A 19,904-nucleotide genomic window follows, 5' to 3' on the forward strand; every position below is an offset into this window, starting at 1 on the left:
GAAATCTCCAAAGTAAGTGAAAGGGATTTAAAGCAGCAGCGCTAAAGAATGAAGCAGTGAGGGAGGTGGAGAGTTTGGGGGGGGGCCAAGAAAGGCAGCCGGCAGCCTCGGTATCTGCTGCGTCAGTGGACTAATGAATGAGCAAATATGAACCTGCTCCTAATACCGCAGATTTATTCTGTTCCCGTTTCCAATTCCGGCATTACAGTAAACAATCCGGAGAATCTAGGTTCGGTGATTTTCTGTGCTTGAGCATCATTATCATAGATAAAGATCATGCAGCGTGGATAATTTTGCCCTCAAAACCTCCCCGGGAAAACATAATGACTTACGCATCTTAGACAGAAATGTGATATTAGGTTAGAAGGCAACTACGAGGGCCAGCGATGAGGCCTCACAAATCCATGCTGCGAAAAGCATCATGCAGGACATTTTCGTCTTGGGTTAGTTGTTTTCTTTGCCGACGCACCGAAGCATGGCAGACTCAACGCAGTAAAAGTGACTGTTTATAGGCAAATATATGGTAAAATATCTTAGTTCCCTACGATTATCATACAAAAACCCATCCGGCTAATACATTTTAATCAGGTGTGAATCAAACGATTTTCAAAAGATCTTATGTGGTTAGAGCTCTTCATATGTGTGTGTTATAAATTATTTCAACCAGGAGCTGTTTTATTTCATATGTCAGTAGCAACTGCCGATTTTTGAAGATGCTCTCTGGTCCAGTTAAATCATCCCACTTAAATACAAACGCAAAAACTGATTAGATTAAAATTACATCTAACCTTAACAGCGGACTCCCACATTCTCGCTTCTGTATGAATCTTTTTCTCCTGGTAAATCTTCATCAGTGTTTGTACACAGTAGATGGATGCTGTGTCCTGTAATTTACTAAGACGCATTAAACTGCCTTACAAACTACCAGCACAGGAATCCAAGAATTTTGTCAGCTGCATCGATTCAGTCTTCTCACATCGATCATTTTAACATGTTAATGTGCTTTGATCTAAACCAGTGTTTCTCTGAGTTTTTTTTTTTTTTTAATCTAACAAGCATCACATCACCAAATACATAAGTTTCCAAGTACTTCCATTATGTTAATGAGATTTTAAAACTTTGCTGTTTGGAGTTAGACTTTTACAGCTGTTGGGTGTCATAAAAAAATAGAAAAAGGATGAAAAATAATATTCACATCCATTAGCGTTGCATGTCTGATGTAAAAACAGCCAAGCTCCATGTTTCAGCAATCAACCAGAAGGCACCCTGAAGTCACAATTCCCCAAGAACAGAATTGGTTTTTAACATCTATACATAAAACATAGTAACAGCTGCAGTAATAAACTGTGTATTTGTACTTCTGGTAGTTTGAGTCTCATTAAAGTTTTTACCCTCCTGATTACAAACGCAATTGCGGCGGTTAATGTATGTTGACTAATGCTCTCAACACCCGTCTGTTTTTGAAATTGTTCCATAAAAAATGACTACGAAACAATGGGGATGCATTATTTGACTTGTTTTACACATTCCTGGTTTGTGTTGTCCTTCAACCAGACAGTTAAATGGCGGCTGGGGGGGGAGTAAAAGCATCCAAATTAAATGTGGATGTTATCAGTGTGAACACAAAGAACATTTTGTACTTTCTAAAGATTGAACCCAACGCCAGTTTAAACTGTGTAAAGAAAAAGGGTGAGAACTAATATTGGCCTTTGAGGTACACCACAACACATTGAGGGAGAAGAAGAGAAGTAGTCACCTATGGAAATAGAAAAAAGACCCAAAGACAAATATAATTTTAATAAAAGAAGAGCTGTTTTTTAAGACTTTGACAAGAGAATCTTGTGACTGATTGTGTCAAATCTAAAAAAAAAAAAAAAACAGGAGCGCAACCTAAGTACGCCGTCTTTTTTTTTTTTTTTTAAGAAAAGATCATTAGAATGAGGCGAAGCAGCAGAAGGAAAACAAAGTAAATACCATAGACATAATCATAAAGATAATGAAAAAAAATCTTTGTTGGAAAAAGTCAAATTCGTGCGAAGTAATAAAGCTAGACTCATACGATTTGCCCAAAAACTAATTTTCACAGCGAAAAGTCAAAAGCATGTTGTTGGAGAAGGAGCCAAAGAGGCCAAGAATCCATCCATATAAATTCTATTTATAGTCCGTTGCTGGTGTCTCTTGCAATCCAGGCTTTGTGGTTCAAGGACTTGGGCTCCCTTTTATCAGTACATATCCAGGAGTTTTGTGTTCTTTTTTTTTTTTTTTTTTCTTTTTTTTTTTCTAGAACCTATTTATCATACAGACTAACTCTACTTTTTGGAAAACAGTCCTCACTAACTCCTTTTGCATCACAGAAACCCCGTATTAATCCATCTACCAGGAAGTTGAAGGTGAATTTGTTTTCAGGAGGAGGAAATGTTTAAGAATACTTTATAAGAAAACGGACATCAATGTTTAAACACTGAGCATTTTTTTTTTTTTTTTTTTTTTTTTTTTTTTTTGCGCTCGGTTTTCTGTGTAATCCGCGGCTGATGCAAGCACTTGGATCCGGTGGGGATAAAAGTGTTCACGCAGAGAGGCAGTGTTTCAAGCAGAGCCGCCCCAACCTCACCTACTGTGAAATCCATTGCTGCAAAGGGGCAGCTGACGGCTTAAGATGAGCCCACAGGCAAAATTAAAGCCATAACTCTTATTTCAGCATGACACTCTAACGCTCAGCGTGTGTAATGGTTTTTCTGGTGGCGCACCGAGAAAAAGGAGGCTTTGCTTTTAAATATTCTTCTATCATTTCATCTTCACTGCTTTTCTTGTCCTTTGTGTTTATTTATTCATCTCTGTGCACTTTCCCGCCCGTAGACTGTCCTGGAAAACTGCTCTCGTACGAGTACGCGAGTATTTTTACAATTCTATTTTTCTTCCTCTTCTTATCTGAAAATGTCTTTTTTTTTTTTTTTGCCCACAGCCAGAGGTACTGTATGTGCAACCCTGACGTGGTGCAGCAGTTTCACAACCCAGACACCATCTTCATCCTGGCCTTTGCCATCATCCTCCTCAACACTGACATGTACAGCCCCAACATTAAGCCAGACCGCAAGATGCTATTGGAGGACTTCATCCGTAATCTGCGAGGTAAGGGGTCCGGCATTACACATAAGCCGCTTGTAAAAATGAAAAATAAAAAAAAAAGCACACCGAGGGAGTTAAATGACAGTAATTAGTCCACATAATCGGTTAAAGCGAGGAGGTGACTGATGATGTGTATGTGTTTCAGCTCAGAAGATAAAGTGTTTTTGAGCTGGATTTTTCACGCTGTGGGAAAGATTCTGAAACAAATTCTGGGAGGAAAAAAAAAAAGGAAGCCCTTTTGTTTTTTCTTGCTGTTTAATTTTCTGGTTTAGGGCTTTTTAAATGAGCTTCGTTACAGAACGGGAATATGGAGAACTGAAGATAGGGATGTTTTTAGAAAGAGGATTAGGGCCACTGGAAAAAAGAAAAAAAAAACTGACTTTAATCTCAGAATTCTGACTTTTTTTCCTCAGAATTCTGAGATTAAAGTCAGAACTGTTTTATTTTTTTTCCCCAGTGGCCCCAGTCCTTTTCCGTATAATTTAGACAGTCTGTCTCCAGAAATCATATAGATAAAACTCTTAAATATTTGTGCTTCCTCTGCCAAAACTTGATTCAAAAAGAATAATCTACAACGAGGACATTTTGAACTGAGCATGTGTCGATTTTAAAGACGCCTGAAGAAAGTTGTTTTGTAGAATTCAACAAAATCTGTCAACCAGTAGGAGGCCCTCCCCGTCATTGGAAAAAAAAACAACAACCTCTCAATTTGCTGAGTTCTCTCTCTGAGCATATATTGATGGAAAATTGTAATTCAAAGTTTTTGAATGAAAGTATATTCTCTATTTTATTTAGAAATCAGACATTCAGATTCAGGAGGACGGATGAAAAGGCACAGAATTCAATTTGATTGAGTCCCTGTGTGAAATTTTCAGAGTTGGTGATGATTTCAGGAGTCATGTCACACACTGGTGTTGGTCCACTGTGTATTGCAGAGAGACATAATTCCTCCACCCCCCCCAATTTTAGCCTGTTTGAGGGCCAAGTTGAACTCAAATCTGAAGTGTCTAATACTTACATAAATTGTGTTTCATCCACATTTCTCTGCCAACAACTCTGCAGTACTGTTTAAAATGTGTTAATGCTGATTTTCTGGAGGTTTTTCTTCTGCACATTCTGAGTCCGAAGATTGAATAATAATGAAGAAATATCGGCAAACTATGTTCCAAATCTGCATTTAAGACTCTTGCTGTCAAGTCAAAAAATAACAATGGCGCTCATTGTGAATGACACAAATCACAACGAGCCAGCTGCAGTGTGGGTAGTAAACGACAGAAAACGTCAATCTTCTGAATGAACAGAGCAAGAAGAAGCTTTTATTTTTTTTGGGGGGGGGGGATTTTTTGGGTTTCCTCCCAATTAGGCAACGGCTCTGCAATGACAGAACGGTAGAGGTATCTTTAAGTTTATTTTGCGCTCAACTGGAAAGATATCCATGTGGTCATAATTATGGAGGTGTACAGCCAACACGAACAGATTGTTAAGAGACATCATCAGTCCGCCGCGGTTCATAAACATCACCGACTAATAACTGCATCCTATCGCAGTAATATATGCACAGCAGCTGTCGGAGCCGCGGTCTGTGGCTTACACAGCAGCTTGCTTCCACTCCTGATTTGCAAGGCATAAAGATTGTTTAACACCAGCGCCTACGTTTTTCAAGTCGAGCCTGTGACGTGCATTCAACTCCAGTTGGAGTCTAAAACTTGAGTCACGAGTTTTTATTGGGAAAATTAGCCAGTATTGCAAGGTGTGCAACTGGAGAAGCACAACTAGAAACGCCTGTACTGTTTTCTATGTCAGAAATTACCAGAATGCGTCAACCAGTAGATGTTAACTCTCTAGACGTATTCAAGAACAATGTGTGGATCAGGAGGATTTCTCAATGCCATTGTCCATGTCAGTTCGACATTGTTCTGCGAGTATAATCAATTGCTCATTAAATCCTGCCGCTTTATAAGCTCGTGCCCTTAATTTACGCTAATTGCTGGAGTAGTGACACTGCCACAGCAAATCGGCAAGGATAAAGAGTAAAAGCAAAATGTAGTAAATGTCTTCATTAGTAGTGAAAATATGCATGCCTAAATTTTATTTAAAATGAATTCAAGAAAGCCGTTTAATTCCCTGCGTTTTATCATATTTCCTGCTGTGGACTCTCGCTCTGAAGGAAGGCAGTAAATTTGAAAGTAAAAAAAAAAAAAAAACAACCCAGCAGAAGTAAATGTCCAACCATTTTCGGCTTGCATTCAGTTGAGCCTGCCCGCATCAATTGAAGAGATAAATATGGTGGGTTATGCTTTCCCCCCGCTCACCCTAGGAGCTCCACAAATTAACTTACTGTGACACAAACCAAAGAACACCTGTAAATCTTTTCCCCGGCATGCAGACAACTCCTCATTCGGCGCATGTTGAGGAAGAGACACGAGCCTCTTGGTTTAGCTCTCGCTCCGCGTAATCAATCAGGGACTGCTGAGGTCGATGCAGAACAACTCCAGTGCATTCATCCCGTCTGTTCCTCACAATCAAATTAGCTTGGAAAATCAATTCCAGCATCTTATGCAAATTAAAATATGCCACTCTCTTTTGGCCTCTCTATTCATCTTCTGCCTAAATTTTTCCCTCTGTCTCTCCATGCATCATCTTATCTAACCTATCAATACGGCGCTGTCTGTTTGCTCCGGTGTCTCTTCATGTTTTGTATTCTGCCTCTCAACCTTTTGTCCACACTTGTCCTTCTCGCACGCTGACAGAAGAACAACTCACTCAGCTGCCTGGCTGGGGTGAAATGAGATTCAAGCCTCTAAAATCAGCAGGCATGACGAACGGTGGAACCTTTGTTAACTAATTTAGCAATAAATTAACCGAGTTTGCAATAATAATCTTAACTTCTGAAATTAATCTAGTGTGTCACAGTTGCACAGAATGAATCATGTTTGTATCTAGTAGTTTTGTGCACAGCCTTTTTGCATTTCAATAACTTCTTGCATAAGGAAACTAACAATATTACAAATTTAATCTTTTTATAGAGGTGGGCTTAACAGACCTCCGTAGCATATGCTTGTCGCTTATTTTAGCATGGTGTTTTTCCCACATTAGACTCCTTCCTGTGTCAATTGTTAGCTCAACTCTCTTCAGACTAAGTTTTTTTGTTTTGCAAAGAAGCTGTGCAATTATATGATTTAGTTATGTTTTTGTATGCTTGTAAATAGTGCAACCCATTTATTTCATTTTTATGTGGCAGAAGCAATTTTGAAAACTGGCATTTTGAAAACAAGAGTTTAACTAACCCTAAATAGAGTTTAACCTAGAACAGTGCTTTCGCTATTCATCGGACACAAGCTGTCACTTTGAAATGAATATAACAGAATGCGTTTTTGAAAACATGCAGAGATTATGTCAGGTTTAGGTGCAAGACAATTTTTTTTGATGTTTTCCAAACAGAAGTAAACCATCTCTGGTCACAAGCTGTGCTTACAAGAAATCCATTTCATTTAACGTAATGCAGTCTTTCAGGCTGACCTGTGTTAGTCCAGATGTCCAAAAAAAGTCTCACTTTGTTGCATCCCCAATTTGTAAAACACAGTAAATAGATCAAGTGTTTTATACTCAAATGGTTATGAGGTAATTAGGGGTGGCAGTGGTAAAGTCTTTACGAATTCAGGTGACTTTTTAGTGACGTTCTGGACAAATAAAAAGAAGGAAGATGTTTTGTGCCGAGGTTTCATCACTCAAGTTATTCCCTCTGATATTCAAAGCTTTTCTTTTTCTACAGAGTTAAACAATTGGTTTCGCCACGCTGCGCTTCTCTGCGTTCGGAGACAAAGCAGGAAGGACTGGGGATGCGGGGGGTGGAAAAGCCAAGAAATAGATAACGTAGGAGCCAAAGTGTTTCTTATTAATTTGACACTTGGCACACATTTCCCTGTGGCCATCTCCTTTTCACCCACAACGCCGTGATGTGCTGCGAAGTCTCAGCAGTGGCCCCTTCGTGACTCACTGGCATCGCCATCGGTTGTGGCGCGGCGGCTTCGTTTTCTCCAGACAAATCCCGCCCCATTGAAAAGCCAACGTACCACACAGAGGAACACAGCTGCGTTGATATAACGGGGAGCGTTCGGAGGGCACACATTAAGCCTAATGACATGCAGCTTTACTTCTGTCAAACTGCTACTTTGAGCTGCGGTACGGTCTGGACGTCAAATATTCTAAGAGCAAAGTGTTACCTCCCAATTAACCTCTTCGCAAATTACTCTTAGCTATTATTTAAGGAGATAGCATACTTTAAAAAAAAAAAAAAAAAAAAACTTTTTCTGTTAGATTGAAGAAGTTTCAAATTCACTCATTTTATTTTTAAAAATAGATTGCATCCATTTGCCCACTGCTGTCTTAGGTGTCGACGATGGAGCCGACATTCCCAGAGACATGGTGGTGGGCATCTACGAAAGAATACAACTGAGAGAGCTGCGCTCCAATGAAGACCACGTCACCTACGTCTCCAAAGTCGAGCAGTCCATAGTAGGGATGAAGACGGTAAGGACGCAAAGTTTAAATATTTTTTTTTTCCGACAACCTTTTGGCCAGAGGAATAAATCGAGTTTTGCCAGAACGTTTTCTGTGCTAAATAACCCAGTCATTATTCATGCCCTTATCACAATCACTTACCACATTTATTACTCATTAAACGTCTCATCTTCAGCTCATTCATTAACACAAGTCATTACTTCATCCAGATACGTCATTAGCCGTCGCTATCATCGGGCCTCTTAAATGGTTTAAATTAACACAAGGGGTGCTGTTGCCAACCAGTGGCTACGGCGCCCATATGGGGGATGCAGCTGCTCCCTGTGGAGTTTGGCAACATTAATAAATATTGTGGAACTCTGATTTTTGTAAGAAACAAACCCAACTTCATCTTATTTATTTTAAATGATGGGTTTAGCTTTACAATAATGCAATTATAAGACATAACCAGCTTTAAGAAGAGAAAGATTACTTTTTCCTGATTGGCACAGCTGACGGTTTTTATTTCAGGTCTGTGTTTAATCAGTTAGCTTAAGGAGAAATGCATTTGAAGTCTCAAGGAAAGACTCATAGAAGTAGTACAGGAACGGTTTCAGAGATTATAAGTCAGATAAAGATACACTGACAGGAACGTTTTGCTTTTTAATTGAATGATTTTACCGTTTTCTCTGGAAATCATTGTTTCTGGGTTTTACTGATTACACTGAGCATCTAAAAAAAAACAAATTCGGATTTTGTTTGAATTTTAGGTAGAAAGCAGTTAACCCCATGTCTTTGTTTAAAAATTACACTGTAAAAGTGTCAGATATTTTTACCAATAGTGCAAAACAAGCCAGCTGTCAGAAAACAATAGTGGTGTCATCTATCTGGGTTTGAGATGTTCATAGGGGTTTCATGGTCCTGTGGTTCTGATCAATTTAGTAAGTCCATTACTAGGCCTCTGGAATGTTACATTAGTTAAAAACATGTGGAACTAAAGGCACACCATCAGCTTCATCCACCCTTTTTTTTTCTTAAGTATTTTTCTCTTTTTCATCCATTTTATGTAATCACAAAAAAGACGACTGAAGATATAAATTCTTGCTTTAATCAGGCTCGAGATTTAATGTCAGGAAATTCCCAACTTTCCAAGTGACACTGAAACACTGACGTTAAATAATTGCACACGCCCTCTTGGCTGGTGGCGTTTCAGTCTCTCAGTGATAGATGAGTAGCTGTGAGATTATAGAAGGAGTGCTGTCATACCCAAACAGTGATGGATTGTCCTGACAGGAAGTGAACGTTCTCTCGCCAACCGGAGCAGTCTTCCATAAAAAGAGGGAGACTTTGATAAAGTTTTTTCCTCTTCTTTAGCACGGTTATACCATCCTCCGATGACCAATCTATCATGCTAATTATCTTTCACAGCTGCCTGGTAAAACATTTGTCAAGATTATTTGGATCCAAACAGTGTTTGGATCCAAATAATGGCTTTACATCTAAAGGATTTAGGTTTACTTGGACAACAAGGACGGTCATGCAAAACCAATTCAAAAACTTGAATTAGTGTTTTGTAAACACATAGGTAAATCAATACTAACTTTTCCTATTATTATTATTGGTCCTTACTAAAGTAAATTTGTTCAACTTTATTTATTTAGGTGTATCAGAGGAAAGCAGATCGAATAAAAATATCCAACAAAATTCCTTTCAGATATTTGCCAAAGTTTTTTTTTTTTTTAATTATTTTAATGATGTAGGTACTGTACTGGCTAAACAATAATACCTATTTAGGATACCCTGCCTAGAATTTTCCTTTTAAATTGATAGAAGATGCATTTCAGTCTGAGGTGTGTATATTTTTTTTTTTGTAGCCTGCAGAGATGAGATCTGAGGGATCCGATGAGAAGAGTGTGGAGAGGGTGAAAACAAGATTTGATCACTCTCCAAAGGCATGAGCCGTAATCTGGTTCAACTTGGAAAGACACGTAAAGCTCATAAGAGGAATAGCAACAATTTAACAAAAAAAAAAAAAAAAAATGTACAGACTTGTTTGTTTTGCGCAAGAGTCTAGCACTGTAAATATAGACATTTAATTACAAGGACGCGTTGAAATGTACTGTTTTGGTTAATAATTTTGAGTTTTGAGCTCTCCGTGCCGGGTCAACAGTTTGTCAAGCATCTCTGTATTCAGCCAGAAGTAACCCTGGAAGCGGTCACTGCAGGTGCAGCGGCCAGATGAGCCTAAAATGTCCAAACCACAGTCTTGCCCTAAGGATATTGTCAGCCTGCACCCTTTTAGCTGTTGCTCCTCCTCATCAGTAAAAGTTATGCCAGGGTTCCCCTCTTGACAGTTTGACAGATGCTTTCTGCACCTGAATCTGCAGCTGGACAAACTTCCTGGTTATTATCTAGTCGGCCCAGCAAAACATACCAAATTTAGAGTCTGATTCCCCATGCTCTGTATCCTCCCTTGCCATTCTGTGTTAAAGCATTCATTTTTAGGTTTTGCTGCAATTAATTTTTTTACTCAAGATCTCTGGGGATTTTTGGAGAGTCTTTTCCCACATGCTCCGTTTCTGAGATTGCACATCGTGTAGGGTGGTATAGGCTCTCAATCTGTTTTGTTGAATCACCCGAAACCCTCTCGAGTCATTTGACGAGACACCCGTTTCCCGTCTGCAGGTCCTCTCCGTCCCTCACAGAAGATTAGTGTGCTGCAGTCGACTTTTCGAGGTAACAGACGTCAACAAGGCACAGAAACAGGCGGCGCACCAGAGGGAAGTCTTCCTCTTCAATGATCTAATAGTGGTAAGATTACTGTCCCGGAGTTTTTAAAGAGTCTTTTTAGGTTTCGTGTATTCTCCATCTCAGGTTTGTTTTAGAGGAGTCCTCCATCACTGTCACTCTTTAGAACCAGCACAAAATATTTTAATCTTTCATCAAACAAGAAGTCTATGTTCTTCAGTTGCTTCCTACTACAAAGATTATGGATACTACTTGGAAGAAGAATTTAGGCATGAATGAGCAATGACAGCATCTGGGGTGAGGGGGTAAGGAAGTAATATAGGGTATTCTCAATAAAATAAAAGTCATTAGTGACTCCAAGTGTCTTGTTGCTTTCCTTTCTTTCCTCAAATGCTTGTTCGTGCTTCCCCTCCCCAGTTAAAAGCATTAAAGCTGCTCTTTTCGCTGCGACAGCTGCAGTGCACCACCTCCTCTGAAAGCTTCTCAACTGTTATGTTGTTTTGTAACTCAGAACTCTTGAGCTGCTTCTTCTAATAATAGATGGTGGCAAATGTGGCGCACCCTCTGAAGAAAAGGTTGGCCCTCCGCAGAGCTGTCGCAGAAGCCGATCATAAATTTCCAAGCGATTTTAAAGTTTCGTGAAGCATTGAGTGATATTTTTTTAATGTTGGGTATTATTAATGTTCTCATTAAGGGACACATGAGGATCATTTATCCAAAGTATCTTAACTGCACTAATGATTACATCGAGTACTGATCAGTTCAGCAAGAAGCACTGCGGCGCCGCAGCCATTTTCCCCCTCTTTGTGCCACTGACGAATAAAAGTAACTGGGATCTGCAGGAACCGAGGTCAAAAAGACTATTTAAAGTAGCTGCTGAAACATGTTTGCTGCTAAAATCAAATCTGGATTTTTTTGTTTAGCTGGAATTAAAAGTTACAAGTGTTGTATTTTTTTTTCCCAGAGAAACTTTTTCTAGCAACAGAAAGCAGGGTAGGAATTACCTTGAGAAAAATCTTCCCAAAGAAGTAAAAAAGGACAGCAATTTGTATTTAATTTGTCCCCTGTTCCAGCAACCGAACATGTCATGAGGTGTTAAAGTGCCAACGTGACGTATCTGTTTGATACCACTTGCCTGGAAAATTCCACCAAACAGTATCATTGTGAAACAGATTTGCCTCATTTTTCTCCATTTGGAAGGTCAGTGAAAAAGCTTCACGGCATCTCTGACACATCATGATGTAGGTTTGCCACGGAGGTATTTGTCATTCAAATGATGCTCAGCTAGAGACACTTCGAAGGTTAGGGTGAACATTAATACTGGCTGTCTGCCCTTTAAATTAGTTTCAAATGACAAATAGTATTAAATAGTTTCTGAGCGGCTCTCCCCCCCCCCCTTTTTGTCTTCTTCTTGCAGATTTTGAAGCTCTGTCCAAAGAAGAAGAGTTCTGCCGCCTATACTTTCTGCAAAGCTTTGGGCCTACTTGGCATGCAGTTCCATCTTTTTGAAAATGAATGTAAGTGACCATTATGTCCTGGCTGCTTAAAAATAACTGGGAGAGAGTGGAGCAGAAAGCGCAGTTCTGCAAATGCATTTGCTTCAACGTCCAGCAAATGGCTCCATTTAAGGTTTGGGGCCATGACACGCAATACCTTTGAGACTCATTTTACCCTAGACACACACGACCATCAGACAAATGTGAGGATGAAGCATATAAATGTTGCAAATGAGCAACAAATGCTATATATTTCATTTCCATTTGTTGGACTTGAAGGGCATGTTTGCAGTCACCTCCAAATATACAGCCAGTTTTGATAAGCTATTAAATGTTTTTGGAAGGTTTAGAAATGCTGTTTAAAATAAAATAAAATAAAAAAAAATCAAAGTCTTGTTAATAGCAGTAGAATAAATATAGTATAAATTTATCTCTGATTTAATGATTTGAATAAAAATACGTTAAGCTAGAATCAACACAGACCGATGGAACATTTTGAAATTTAGCAAATAAGAGTTTTTGTTTACTTGAAACCGATTGGTTATGTGTGCAGCAACACCTTAGCTTCTCTTCCACCCCCCCCCCCCCCCCTCACTACTGAGAGCGAACCGATCTCTTTTGAACTCCACAGACTACCCTCATGGAATCACGATCCTCTCCCCGTATGGCTCGGACAAGAAGCAGGTGCTCCACTTCTGTGCCCAAAGTGCAGAGGAGCTGCTCAAGTTTGTGGAAGACCTAAAGGAATCGATTGCAGAGGTGTCGGAGATGGAGCAGATACGCATCGAGTGTGAGTGTGTTTTCACAGAGATGGTTGTTGACTATTAAAAAGGCAGTAATCACACTCTTTGTTCGACTTGCGCCGACGGAGTAGGGAGAATTTATTTGTCGTTGCTTCTTAAATGGAAAATGATCAGGTTTAAGGTTGATTACTTAGTCATTTCTTCATACTCTGCACCATTTTCTTGCAATTTTACCAAAGCAGACATTTTTTGTTGAGCAAGACTGTTCTCATATACTGTTGTAAAAGAAAAACAAGCAAATCAGAGAAATTCCCTAAGTCAAAAGAATCATTCAATTTGTACAAAACTCTGTGGCTGTTATCGAAGCTGGATAGGGTTAGATGCTTCTCAAAGTCTCCAGACAATAGCACAGTTTACCTCGTCTCTACTTTGACACGTATGAAAAGCCTTCGCATCAAGAATCAGTCCTGGCAGAGAGCATCAAAGAAAGCATCCCTGCTGGGATTTGAAGCAACCGCCTTACCTTTCACAGTGAGGGATGGCCTGCAGCCGAGAGAATAAAGATGAACAAGATGGTGAAGACAGGCAGATGTTAAGAAAAGGGTTGTTTATCCCTAGAAACTAGGGGGGGGGGAACAAAAAAACAATTAAAACTTTGCAGAACAGCTGCAGTGGATTTTATTCCCTATTAGTTGAGCATGAACGTTTAAATGTGTTGCCTTTTGAAAGACAGGAGCAAGCGGGTTAATGTTTTCCTTCTTTGACATCACAAGTCAACATCATTTTTTTTTTTTTTTTTAATTTATCTCACGATGATGATGACGAGGTTGATTGTTTTTCTTCTTTGCAGGGGAGCTAGAAAAGCAGCAAGGAGCCAAGACACATTCAGTTAAGAGCAATGGGACACAGCTAGAGCTGCGCAGCAAACAGGGCTCACTATCAGGTGTGTGCATGGAACTGGGAGTAGAGAGCGAACTGCTTTAAAAAAAAATTACAAGAAGTGATCAACTTTATTAACTGAAGAAATGCAAGGTAAATTTTCAAACAGGTGACTGTTGGCAGAAATACCTATTATGAACTTAAGAATTTTCATGTCATTTTTGTTGACTTTGTTATATTTCTGGATGCTGACAAAGTCCTTAATTGTTGTGCTGTGTACGTATGGAATCATGGAGTTATCTTTAGATTGCAGATTCCTAAAAGCTGCGTAAAATTCTGTTGCGATACAAAGATATAAAGAAAACATCTGATCGCGCCAACATTTCCTACACGTTTCAAACTGAAACCGAAACTAGAAACTTTGGAACGATCCAGCGAACAATCAGGAGGAAATGAAGAGCTTAAATACCGAGGCGGAAATGACAAAGCAGTCCAGAAGGACTAATCGGAGGCAAATGGAAAACAGCTGAGGGATTAGTGCAGCCAAAGGAGAATCAGGTGATGGGAAAACAGCTGTGGAAGGAGGCAAACCGGCAGGCTGAGGGAAGATCAATGGTAAACGCTGGAGAAGAACCGAGAGACTACAAACCGAGGGGAAAAGAGAGTCTAAAAGCATGAAGAACAAAATACATGAATAAATGAAACTAAATACAAGGGGAAAAAAACTGGTATGGTTGGACTTTTGCCATAATAATGACTATATATCTCAAACACGTCAGGATCAAGACAGAGCTATTTTGTAAAAATTAAAATAATATTGCTGCAAAGACAATAAACGAGCCGAAGAAACTTACTACAATTTTTTTTTTTTTGTTCTTGCAAATTGTGCAAAGCACAGAGCAGGTAGAGGCAAGCTGGCCTCTTGATTTGATTCGTAACTACATCCCAATTTGGACGCGTTAACACCGACCCATTTTATTCCTCCACTTTAACATTCACAAAATGTCCACTTTAGCTCTGTCTGCATATTTAACGTCTCAAATTAAGATACTGGAAACATTGCACGGATCTTGCCGCCAGCGTGCCGTTTACTCGCCTGTCTCCCTTCCTCTTCTAGGAAACACAGAGATAGATGAAAGAAGCGGACACAATGCAGTTGAGGTAAGTGCAGTTGAGATGGGTCAAAGTTCCCAACAGCAGGTAAGTCAGTGGATTCAGCGTTAGGGCAGGATGAGGTAGGAGGAAGCATCAGGACCAATCACGTGTTCAGGACTAGAGGCGTCAAGCAGGTGCGACTGAGGAGTGTGTGTGAGTGTGTGTGAGTGAGTGAGTGTCACTGGGTAAATTGCAGCGGGCATGTGAGGTCACTCAACATTATTCGATTAAAAAAAAACTTGACCTGAGATGGCGACGTGGAAGGGTTACAAAAGTCATAGCAAATATGCGTTCTCTTTGTCCCAAAAGTTTTAATTAGATTTGCGTCCTCTGAAGAGTAGGGCATTCACCACGGAACCCTAATAAACATGAGAATATATAGACGGATAAATTCAACTAGTACTTCACCTAGAGTCAGACCCCCACCTACCCTTTTTGCCAGGAACTTCTCAGGCGAAACATTTTATGCAAGCCAACTACTGTACCATAAGTACTTGTCCTCAAGGGTCCAGGTGACCTTTTTGAGTGCTTTATGTGGCTGTGGAGTGGAAGGTGGGAGTAAGAAAGCCCAATACAAGGGCCATCTTGACATTCTGCTGGGTTTTTTTTTTTTTTTCTTTCAGCTCTTTGGTGATTTTTCAGGCCGTCAATCTTTTTAGTCGCTGCTCCTTTACAAAAGTGTAATTTCATTTTTCACATTTGGCCACAGTGCTACTGTAAGCTTCTATTCTAATGTCTCTCAGTGAGATTTGATGTTAGGCAAGCACAAAGTTGCACATAATAAGAGCAAGGAAAAATATACAAGGTTTTCCTTGTTTTTTTTGTTTTTTGTTTTTTTTTTAAATAACAGTCCAAAAATGAACTAAAGTTCATTGTTCTGGAACATGACATGCTCAGCTAGACATATTTGTTTCCATCTCGAACCTATAGGTGTTTTTATTAACCTAGGAACTATAATCAATTTAAATCTAAAAGTGCAATGCCTGTATGCTGTAGAGGAATTTTTTAAATCCGTTTATGTACTCAGTTGACTCCAGTGCGTTTTGTTGTCCTATATTTCACCTCAGGTCAGCCTTCTTTGGTCTGAGCTACCTTCTTACTAATCTGCCACACACCCAACAGTAAATGTCAGGGGCTGGTGGGGAGCGACTGGCTGTCGAGGCACATTTATCTTAGAAACTAGGACAGTTTGTTCCAAAAAAAAACAAAAAACTCCCTTATGCAGTCATGGCTAGCATCTCGTGGCAAGCTGTTCATTTCAGTGGACTTGGTTAGATTTTAGAGAGAAATGTAACACTATAAATTAATGTTTCCTGCAGACATCTGTGCTTGTGGGCCTGCTCACCTCCTGTCCTCTTCTTCCACTTCTCCTTCTTCTTCTTCGTATGACTTCCGTCTATGTTCTGGTTGCCTCGACCCTGAAGTGCCCCCCCACTCCTCCTGCACCTCTGTCCACCGTCACCATAGTGCCACACAGTGGTTTGGAAGGGAGACACAGGAGGCCCCCCAGTGTCCTCCTTTGGAACCACGGGGCCCCTCCCGTAGAACCGTTCTTTCCTTCACTGCTCTCTTTCCCCCCACCCCCCAGTCACAACAATGGTCTTCCCAGCATCCCGAACTACTGTTCCCAACACCTGTGGGGGTGGAGTGAGGAGAGTCACAATGCTTTTACACCTTCACTAATCCCTAACACCTAAGTTCCTACGCATGCCCCGTGTGATTGTGTGTGTGAGTGTGTGAATGTGCTGCCACCCCCACAAAAAAAAAAAAAGAAAAGGAAAAAAAAACACAACAACAACGCTTGACGGATTGTAGAGGAGGAACCAGTTTTATAACATTTGATGCTGTTCTCTTGGCTGTTTTCTAAACTAGGTGTCAATTCACAACAGGCTTCAGACGTACCAGCTCAGCAGCAGTGCGGCTCAGAGCCCCGAGAGCGCGGCCCTTCTTAACAGCCGTGGGGAGCTGCTTTTCCAGCAGGGGTTAACACAGGGGCCGGCGCCTCCACCTCAGCACCCGCGGCTGCATTCCGCGGCGAGCACCCCCGCCCACCACCTCCCCATTCAGCTGCAGCACCAACCCGCCGTGAGCGTGGCCGACCTGCGACCCGAGGCGCTCATCCAGTGCCAGCAGATCGTCAAAGTCATCATGCTTGACAGCAGCGGCCACGGACGCGTGGAGGCCTTCCTCAGCCAGACGCCCACCCTCCCCCACCACCACCACTACCACCACCACCACCACCACCAGCTGAGCCAGTCTGCGATGTCCAGCCCCGTCCGCTCGCCAGACGGCTCGTACGGCAACGACGGGCACCAGCCCCCGCTGCCTCCCCCGCCTCCACCTTACAACCACCCGCACCAGTACATACCCCCGGACCCCCGCCTCAGTCTACACCGGACCCCTAGCGGCTCTCGGAGTATGTTGTAAATAAATCGACACGGAATTTCACAAAACCTTCCTTCAGCCTATTTAAGATACGAATGTACATAATGTACAGCTACTGTATACATACAGATGAAAGAGCTATAATGAGAAAATAAAACTCCACTTATATGCATATATTTAAAGAAAATATTAAAATAATAAAGGTTTTAAATCAGCTAGGAGAAATAAAGTGAATATATATAAAGTTTTACTCAATTGCTCATGTATTTTGAAATATTATGTAGTTTTAACAAATTTCTATAACTTTTATGTCAGTTTTAACTCTCGCAAGGGGAAAATGGAAACTATAGATACTGAATTTAGTTTGGGGATGGATTCTTTCTTCACTTCTTACCACAAATGAATCCCTGAAACTTTTTTTTGTGATAATTTCCAGGAATGGATGCTCAACACTCCGAGGACCTCCGGCTTCTTTTTGCGTTTTCCTTTCTTTTGTCCCAGACCCCACGCCTACTTACTGTGCTGTACGTATGTACACACGCTTAATGGAAAACATGTGCCAAAAATACATACGCCTCCACTAAACAATGACTTCTTTGCACTTGACTGAATGCTAGGGCTTAAAGAGATAAATACAAAAAACAAAACAAACAAAAAAAAAGCTTAAAAAATACTTTAAGATAGTAGTGCTTTCGGGCCTCTTCTTCTAGCCATTTGCGCTTTTGCTGACTTATTTATGTGATGGAGGGCCTTCTTCTCTTCCTCTCAACTCCGCTAGATTAAAAAACAAAATGTGAAAAGCTGTGTTTTTTTTTATCCACCCTTCTGTTGTATTGTGTCTGTATCACCTAAGAACTCTCAGTGGTTATTGAACATAGACCAGTGGTTCTCAAACGTTTTATAACAAGTACCGCCGTAGTAAAGTTTTCCACGTTTTCACACATAAAAACGACGACGTGGGAGTTTTTGAGTTTTATTATGTCATTTCGAAAACTGTTAATTCACACTACAGGTCAGGTTAAGTTGCAGAATTTAATTGTGCCCCATATTTATTTTAATTTCTCAGACTCGAGTTGAAAGAAAGTCACAAGAAGGTCAAAGTTCAACTGGAAAAGATGTTCATTTCTGGCCAGCTGAACCTCAAAGTAGTAGTAGTAGTAGACATTTTGATTCATTTTTATGATTTTAATTTCATTAATTATCCTGTACTATTTGGGGACAATCAAACAAATTATAGAATTATCTTGAAAAACAATAATCCAATTGTCAATAAATCAGCACAAATGTGTAAATTTGGTTATTTGTGACAAAGTGGAATGATATTCCATATGGAAAAACTGCCACTGATCCGGATTATGAACCCGATGGTACTTGTTTTCGAATTCAGAAGTTCAGAAATATGAATGTAACCAATAGCATTTGGCAATGAGAAAGTTGAAAAGGTCTTATGTGATGATTCCTGTGCAGCACCTTGGTAATGGCAAAACCTTTTCATAGGCCATCAGTTATGATATAATCAGTTTATATTAACCTTAGCTGATGAGAGGCAGCATTGTTTTCTAAATGCTGACAGATTTTAACTTTTTCTTGGCTTTCTATGCTTTTCTGTTTGTTTTCAGCATGCCTTCAGATCTTATCTCCTTTGTCGTTCCACTTTATTGCACTTGTCTAATGCACTAATTTGGTTGGATTTCTTTGTAAGAGCGAATTGCATCATTGACAGCCATTTTATTAATATTTACTAACGCTGTAAGTGATCAGTAGCTTGGTCTCTCACAATATTGGTTAACAATTTTTGAACATAGAGCTGGAACACAGTAAACTTGAACACTAGTAAAGTAGCTACCAGTAACAGGTAGCAATTTAAATTCAATACATTTAAATTGAATTAACAAAAATCTTTCCACCGCACTTCAATTTTGAGACATTTCTGGAAAAAAACTGTACTCAACTTGCTTATCTTGGTTACTGTTGGATTTCTAATAGCCTACTTTGCAAATTTCCTTGAATAGCACCAAAGGCACTGGTGGTACTTGTGGCACAGTTTGAGAACCATGGTCATAAATCATTTAACATTTAAGATTAATAGGACTGAAAGACAACCATGAGAATGGGCTACTGGTGAACCAAATTCAATTAATCCAAGGTGGTTCATCTTCTTGAAGGCCATTTGTCAGTGTGAAGGAATCTGCTGGAATAGGTTCATACTTTAAAGGCGTATTATGTAAAACTCTTCACGTGTAACATACTGTATGTACAACACACTGTGTGAGCCGCTGCAGTTTTGTCAAATGTTCCCTTGTCAGGAAATCCCAAAATGAAATCGCGCAAAGATGCTTCAGATACAAATGTTAAAATCTGTGTTCACATTTATTTGTCTTTGTGCTACCATCGTCCGTGTTCCCTTCGGTGGATTACCGCTTGCTCATGTGCGAAACTCTCTGCGCTGAACGTTCCCACATCCCCAAGGTTCCGTCTCGGATTCTCGTGACTTGTTTTCTCTCCCGCCATGACCTTTCAGACTTGACATTTTCCAAGGAAAAATAGAGGGGGGCGGGGTGGTAGTAAAATCAAAAAGGCAAGAACTACATGTAGCTTCTTTTGCAAATGATGGCATTAACCCTCCTCTTTGTGCTGCTGTCTTTACTGCTTATATTAAGAATGGGACAAAAAAGAATGCACTATCTGATCTCTTTCTGTTTCACCTCGGCTTAGATTGTAAATACCACATGCGAGTGGAGTTGGGGGAGGACATGCAAGCTACCTTCAGCCTCTTTCAAATTGCCGTCGCCCTGTCACGCGTCCTTCTTGCTGAAGTAGGTCAGCAAGCTGCCCGAGCCCAAGCGCGTCCGTCTCTTAAAATGTAAGCCCC

General features: G+C 40.3%; 1 protein-coding gene across 1 annotated transcript in view; it reads left to right on the plus strand.

Annotated features, from left to right (window-relative positions):
• The window catches only part of LOC106931840 (IQ motif and SEC7 domain-containing protein 3-like), an 85,707-nt gene extending 67,875 nt beyond the window's left edge, over positions 1-17,832 (plus strand). Inside the window, 8 exon segments of the mRNA XM_088003533.1 lie at positions 2,963-3,129; positions 7,517-7,656; positions 10,312-10,437; positions 11,792-11,891; positions 12,502-12,660; positions 13,464-13,556; positions 14,610-14,653; positions 16,520-17,832. Of these exon segments, the coding sequence (XP_087859659.1) occupies positions 2,963-3,129; positions 7,517-7,656; positions 10,312-10,437; positions 11,792-11,891; positions 12,502-12,660; positions 13,464-13,556; positions 14,610-14,653; positions 16,520-17,074 (1,384 nt within the window). The 3' untranslated portion in view covers positions 17,075-17,832.
• Positions 17,833-19,904: the final 2,072 nt, after the last annotated feature.

The sequence above is a fragment of the Poecilia mexicana genome, unplaced genomic scaffold (assembly GCF_051168715.1).
Source record: "Poecilia mexicana isolate PSO_F unplaced genomic scaffold, ASM5116871v1 scaffold_23, whole genome shotgun sequence".
NCBI classification, from domain to species: Eukaryota; Metazoa; Chordata; class Actinopteri; order Cyprinodontiformes; family Poeciliidae; genus Poecilia; species Poecilia mexicana.